The sequence below is a fragment of the Taudactylus pleione genome, unplaced genomic scaffold (assembly GCF_031769625.1).
Source record: "Taudactylus pleione unplaced genomic scaffold, aTauple2 ptg000186l, whole genome shotgun sequence".
NCBI classification, from domain to species: Eukaryota; Metazoa; Chordata; class Amphibia; order Anura; family Myobatrachidae; genus Taudactylus; species Taudactylus pleione.
This window is the reverse complement of record NW_028284588.1, coordinates 15,424,666-15,432,119: the sequence shown is the minus strand read 5'-3', so window position 1 is coordinate 15,432,119 and position 7,454 is coordinate 15,424,666. Positions and strand designations below refer to the sequence as shown.

At 38.2% G+C, this 7,454-nt stretch overlaps 1 protein-coding gene across 2 annotated transcripts; it reads left to right on the top strand.

Moving 5' to 3' along the window:
• Positions 1–663: 663 nt before the first annotated feature.
• Positions 664–6,038, top strand: IRX2 (iroquois homeobox 2). 2 transcript variants are annotated; one of them, XM_088476349.1, is made up of 5 exons: positions 665–1,341; positions 2,920–3,325; positions 3,673–4,374; positions 4,826–4,893; positions 5,482–6,038. In XM_088476349.1, exons 1-4 carry the CDS (start codon positions 1,105–1,107, stop codon positions 4,867–4,869), a joined length of 1,389 nt encoding a protein of 462 aa, XP_088332475.1. In that variant the 5' UTR covers positions 665–1,104; the 3' UTR covers positions 4,870–4,893; positions 5,482–6,038. The 2 variants fall into 2 exon arrangements, with proteins under 2 accessions (XP_088332476.1, XP_088332475.1); XM_088476350.1 differs by lacking the exon at positions 4,826–4,893 and having other exon boundaries at positions 664–1,341.
• The last annotated feature ends 1,416 nt before the right edge of the window (positions 6,039–7,454 follow it).

The following is a 7,454-nucleotide window of genomic DNA, read 5'->3' as shown; positions in this document are numbered from 1 at the left end:
GCTTTATTTGCAACTAACCTGCTTTGGAGAAATGAAACGTATGGAGGTGACAATGTTTAAATGTCCTAATAGAGCAGAGAGTAAGAACACAAGGTGGCTGAAGAATGATTAGTATAATTATGCACTCGCTGTCGTGTCGTCTCCCATCACATACATTATTGGTGTTCTATAATTATGTACAACATAATCTTTTTAGGAAAAAGTATATAAGAAACGTTATGTGAACTTTTTTGTCTTTCAGCACGGATATATATATATATATATATATAAATATATATATATATAGACATATATATCTATACTATATATATATATATATATATATATATATATACATACATACATACATTTCGTGTGTGTGTGTGTTTGTGTTAGTGTGTGTGTGTGTGTGCGTGTGTACTGTCTATACGAGTGTGGATTGTGTTTGTAGCGATTGGTAGAAGCTGCGATTTCTTCACTACAAGTGCTGACTGGCTAATGGAGAGAGGATTACTTACATTACTCAGGCTGTCTGCCCCGCATCCCTCCTGCTTTCCCCTGTCCTATAGGGGAGGGGGAGGGGGCGGGACACTCTGGATATGCAGATGACACCGCAGTGATGGACAGCTCAGATTTCCAATGTGCCTTAGAAAGCTCCAGCGCTCCTTTCCCTCGCAGCTCCTCACTACAGAGGGTATGGTGCCTCCACCCACCGACACCCTCCTCCTGGTAAAAAAAAATACACGCTGACAGGCGCTGGGGGAGCTGGCTGGCTGCAAGAGCTCCTCCATATGCAGCAAGCACTTTCCTGATCACCTAGAGCACTCTGCTCTACATCTTCTCCACTCCATGATCTGCTTCTCCCCTCGATCACACTCACGCCTGTGATTCATCCTGTGATTGGATTTATACCTATACATGATCACACACATCATAGAGTGATCTCTGGCTGGTGGACTCACCAGAGGGGAGGGGTAGAGGAAGACGACTTTTATTTCCTTGCATGAGTGAGGAGAGAAGCGAGAAGCTACAGCTGAGGGAGAATAAGAGCAGGAGCCCCCTCCCATTCTCACCCTGATCCCTCTGTAAGTCAGTCAGCCCCGGTGATCTTCAGTCAGACCTGTAATGTCTTATCCTCAGGGTTACCTCTACCAGCCCCCTGGTTCCTTGGCTCTCTATTCCTGCCCGGCTTATGGGGCCTCAGCACTGGCCGCCCCCAGGAGCGAGGAGCTGGCCAGGTCTTCGTCCGGCTCCGCCTTTAGCCCCTACCCGGGATCGGCTGCCTTCAGCGCCCAGGCTGCCACGGGCTTCAGCAGCCCATTGCAGTACTCCAGCGACCCGGCCGGATTCACCTCTTATATGGTAAGGAGGACCGAATAGTTCCTGGGCACTTATACACTGCTTATCATCCTGTCACACTTACTTTCTGTATACTTTCTCTATCTATCCTCTAGTATATTACTTTACTGACAACACACATAACTTCAGCTGAACTCACCCCCCCTCCCACACACACACGCACACACGCACACACATATTATATTACTTCGAATTCTCCTGTTTAACATAATACACATACAGATACATATTCTGGTTTATTTAGTGTGTACATGTACAGTAACTACTCACCAATACCACAAATATTTTTGTTAAACTATAGTGTCAAATAATGACCTACTCTTATAACTAGATACATATACAATAATAGTATAATAAGATGGACATGATACAGACGATTACCGATACGATGCACTATGCACATTATTATTTATAAAATATATGATATCACAATAGTTTATGTATCTAGTAAATGCGTCTTATTATTTGGTTTATTAATCGATTAGTCTGGATTTAGACACATTTATGATTACCATTATACTATTTGAAGCTCTTTTTAACCTCCATAGCATTTTATTTTCTGTTCGTTTTATTTTCTTTTAAGGGGGAAATGTAGAATTAAATAAGAGTTGCTGCGTGTTTTGTTATGCGATAATGCAGTATGCTAAAGAATCTGTGAACTGATGTGTAATTATCTACCCTCTATTTACTGCGCTCTAAACTATTACTGTGCTGTCTAAATAATTGCAGGATTCCTTTTCTTGAGCTGTGTGTTTGATACTTTAATGAGCTTATTGTGTAAGTGTACACTTTACTGCAAAGAAGAGCTAGTCTTGTCTTATTTTTGTCACTTTGCACTGCCATAAAAGTAAATCTAAATACATGAAGGTAATCACACAAGAGGATAAACATCTCGGCGGTGTAAAACTTATCAAGCAGCAACTTTCCTACATTATGCAGAGTTAAATAAAGGCAATTTGAACGTTAAAGAGCGAATTAGAATGCAAATTGGATGCCATTTAAACAATCCGAAGTCATGCATATCTTCTGATTTGCAAACTGGATTTACAATGCTTTAGATCAGTGAATAGTTCAGAGATGCATTGTTATATTTACCAGCTTCAAATGAAAGAAACTCTCTCTTAAAAAAATGTTTCTCTAATGGCAAACTTTGGGCTTCGCATGTAGATACTTTTCAGAAATGAATTAAAATAAAATGCTATCTCGTTTCCTGGCGATCTGTCTAATTATCTTTTATTTTTAAAATACACACAGCCAGACACAAGTGCTCTCACGATGACGGCTGATGTGCTTACATTTAACATAATGGCTTCTGGCAGCTGCGATGTAGTTATGATTCAGCAAGGGAATAGGGTTAATCAAAATACAATTTTAGTTAAAAATTATTGGATTGAAATAATTTATGGCTCCGATAGTCAGTTAACACAGCTTAACTATATATATATATATATATATATATATATATATATATATATATATATATATATACTTCCGTAGTTTATACACATAATGAATAAATACACGAACTTTGCAATGTTTGTCACAATGATCTGAAGGGTTGTGTTTCCTATTTGTTTAAAGGGCTCTCCTTACGATGCACATACGACTGGTATGACAGGAGCAATCAGCTACCATCCATATGGCAGCCCAGCTTATCCGTACCAATTAAATGACCCAGCTTATAGGAAAAATGCTACTAGGGACGCTACAGCTACGTTGAAGGCCTGGTTGCAGGAGCACAGGAAGAACCCATACCCCACCAAGGGCGAGAAGATCATGCTGGCCATTATCACCAAGATGACCCTCACCCAGGTCTCTACCTGGTTTGCCAACGCCAGGAGAAGGCTGAAGAAAGAGAACAAGATGACCTGGGCGCCTCGGAATAAAAGCGAGGACGAGGACGAAGACGATGGAGATGGGGAAAGGGGCAAAGATGTACATGCTGATAAGATCCAAGACAGCAATGAGACCTCAGCAGAGGATGAAGGTAAGTCCTGCCACCAGCATTGTAATTGACTATGTACATTGCAACAGGCCGTGTCCACACTTAACACATTAACTGCCGGATATAACTTCATGCCAATCATTAGGAGGGCTTTATGTTATTTATGAAATAACTGAATTAATCCAACTGTGATAATGGACAAAGTTCATTATAAAGTAGTTTTGGACATATATTTATAGTCAAACGAGTATGTTCTCATATGGGGACGTTCCCATGTTTGCCTGCAGTCCCTTATATAATGCATAGCCTGAACATGTAGCACACATGTATTCATTTATGCGAATATTGGAAAAATATTTTGTATAACTTTGTTTTCTTTCTCTTTGCAGGCATTAGCTTGCACGTAGACTCTCTGACAGATCACTCTTGTTCAGCCGAATCAGATGGGGAGAAGTTGCCATGTAGAGCTGGGGACCATCTATGTGAGTCAGGCACTGAATCTAAAGGCAAATATGAAGATGAAGACGATGATGAAGACATTGATGAGGAAGACAGAATTGTTCCTGCTAAGCCTGTCACCTCGTCACCCCTCACTGGCATAGAGGCACCAGTGCTTAACCACCAACATGAGGGCAGCCTCAGAACCTCCAACAAATCTACTTTGGACAGTAGGATTTCCCCCAGTTCGCAGACACCAGCCAGCAAACCCAAACTGTGGTCACTTGCAGAAATAGCCACATCAGACATTAAACATCAGAACATGAGCCCGAGCTGTCAGCTGTCTGCTGTGTCCTCTGCCACCTCATCATCTGCACCTCACAACTCTGCTTATCCTTCATCTTCAATTTTGGGAAGGCATATATACTACACGTCACCTTTTTATAGCAACTATACGAACTATGGGAATTTCAATGCTCTCCAAAGCCAAGGAATCCTAAGATATAACTCAACATCAGTGACCTCCAATGAGAGTCTAAGTCAAACGGTTTTAAACAGTAACTCTCTGCACAAACATTCTACTGACTCTATAAAGATTCCCAGCAGTCAGATAGATCAACATTACAGGTCATCTAGCTATGAATCTAAAAAAGGTAGGTCTCTTACCGATAAGGAATTGTCCCATCTTTGTTAAGTGACTTTGGATGGATTCGCTCTGATTTCACAAGTTTTACTAGAAGTCACTTATAACTAAAAATGCAACGATGCCAACGTGTAATGTATTTATGACAGTAATTATCGTTTCGCTGTGGATATGTATGCACCATAGAAAATAAATAATTGTAAACTGACTGCAGAATTGAACTGTAAATAATAATAACTGAGCCATGTAGGATGGATGCATTCCCCCATGTGTAAAGCATTTGGCCTCTTGTCACGCTGTGCTTCGGGTTCTAAATGAGAGTATTTATGTTAATTGAAACCATAGTATTTAATGTAGCTCCTAAACCTCCTGGCTGTGAATTGAGTCCATTGGAGGATTGGAACATATAATCTAGTTAGCTGGCTGTGTCCTGTGACTAACTGACGGTTATATTTTGACAGATCCCACTGAAGTCTGCACAGTAGGAGCACAACCATACCTATAGATGTGCAATCAGACAGCCATGGAAGTAAGTGGAAACAGTCTCTATTGCCCGCTCATATTATGGGAACAGGTCCAAGACCTATTGTACAGCCTATCAGCGACCTTAAGTCCATTACTTGCTTCATTTCATGGCCCTTTGGTTAGAAACTCAACCCGTCTTTTCATTCAATGTAATTTTTCAGGCCAAATTCAAAATGGCACTTTATGAATTAATTTTGATATCGTTGCAAAATAAAAAATGATATATATATATATATATATATATATGCACACATTACAGTTTCTAATGACTCTTAATACCCTGGCATACTATAATTATAAAGCACTTCGCATCCACTTATCTAATTATCTGTATATCGATGTATGACTATATATATTGTTGTATGGCTGTAATGATAAAATCAGCAGAATTGTGATTGACGATTTTCTGCATTGAGTTCTAGAACTACACCCTGTTTGTGCATCTGCAGAGCACTAGCGACATTGTATTTTATTGATATGTTACAGAATATAATTTGTAGTTGTGTTTACCACAAACGATAAATAAATACTATTGTTGTAGTATTGTGTAACAAAAAATATTTAGTGATATGGTTTTTTCCTTGATTCACAGGTAGGTGTCACAATTGCTTTGAAAAAAGGGAGCAAGCCATCGTCTCTCCCCGAGTATAACATATCTAAATCCGGATAACATCTTGTGCCACTGTATAAAAGAAGACACAGAGCACTATTAAATCTACAGATTTTTTTTTTAAATAACAATGGAGAGGTCCCTTCGACATATGTGAAATTATTGGTATAGTATAGTTGCCCTAATGTATATTGTGACTTTTTGCAAACAATCTGTTTTTTCTCAGGATATCTTGATCACTTCATTGCCACGATATATATTCTATAAGTGTGATAGAATTTATTGTTAAGAATGGACAAAAAGAATTATACAAATCTATTAACTAAAAGATCTAAGGATAGAGACAATACTTCGTGAATGATGAACTTGAGTACTTAATATGTGGGATAAAGAAAAACAAAACAAAAAATATTTGATATTTATTTTTGTAATGATATGAAAAAAAGCTTCTAGTAATTTATGCAAGTTGTATTGCAATGAAATTTAAAACATTTTTTGTAAATAAATCCTGCCTCGTTTTTATTTGAAAACAGATGATGACAGTGAACGATCTTTTTTTCTTTTCTCTTGATTGTCAATAAGAATCTTTAATAATTTATATCGAAAATTGTAAATAAACACAGGTTATTAAGGTCTGAAGAAAGGCTTTGTTTCTAGTCCTGCTATTACAACAGGCAATGATGCACACCCAACACACATGCACTCCTCATTGCCTGTGACCATACACATGCCTTTTTGATAACCCCACTCTCATCAATGTATTTCCTTTCCACTCAGCCATCACCGATCTCTCTCTATCCATATGGAAACTGGTGGTCATTTGCAAGGAGCATATTAGTGATTTAAATTAGTCATCATGGAAGGATAATGTTGCTGACACAGTGTGGTCGCCAGACAAAGCAAAGAGACTAGCTCATTCTGGGATCACCAGATAACTTACACCGCTAATGTGATGTAGCTGGCTCACAGGGAAAGAAAATGAACAATCATTTGTTTCCTCGCAAAGATAAATTGAGTGAATATAGCATACGGTAATAAAACAAGAATAATAGCTTCATAGATTGCCCTTTAATCAATCATACACTTATTTTTCAAGAGCCTCATCTATTTCTTTCCATGATTAATAATGTTTCAGCGTAAGGGCATTATTAGATCCCAGCAGGGGAGATCCTGTATGCTGTTAGTTGTTCAGGAATGGTCAGTTGGGGTTCATTATGGGCTGATATTGAACAATTTATAAAATCGTGGCTAAACATCTGCCAACTCAGGCAGGCCAGTGAGTGTGAATATGGGAAATTGCTGGACCAGTTCATATTGACAAACAAATCTCTCTCCTGTGGCCTCTTGTGCAGGGAAAATGACTGGCCTTTTGCACTGGTGTTGATAAAAGGGCATTTGAAAGTGATCTCAAATCCTCAAATACTACATTATGGCAGTGCTTTATAACAACAGGAAGACAAGATATGAATATATATATATATATATATATATATATATATATTTATAAACACACATTTTTTCTTACTACACAGACATACAAAGCAACGTCGAGGTTACATTAATATTAATTTACTATGGTAGAATTGTTTTATGAGCTACGTATTTAAGACGGACAGGAATATATAAGTTTAATTGTGCACCAAAATCGTTTTGTTTAAAAAAAAACCTTTAAAGAATGAGGGCCACAGCTATCCCAGGAACAGAGTAGGGCCAGGCAACTATACAAACAAATCTTGGACGACATATTATAAATTATAATAACACACTAAAATTAAATAGCATATTGATTAATAGAAATGTTTTCACATCTAACACATTAGCTAACACTAAAATTGACAGACTGTATTTGCCACAGCATGAGTATAGCTATAAACAGCACGACCTAATTGCACTTTATGTGATAAAGACACACTGCATATCTATCTATCTATCTATCTATCTATCTATCTATCTAT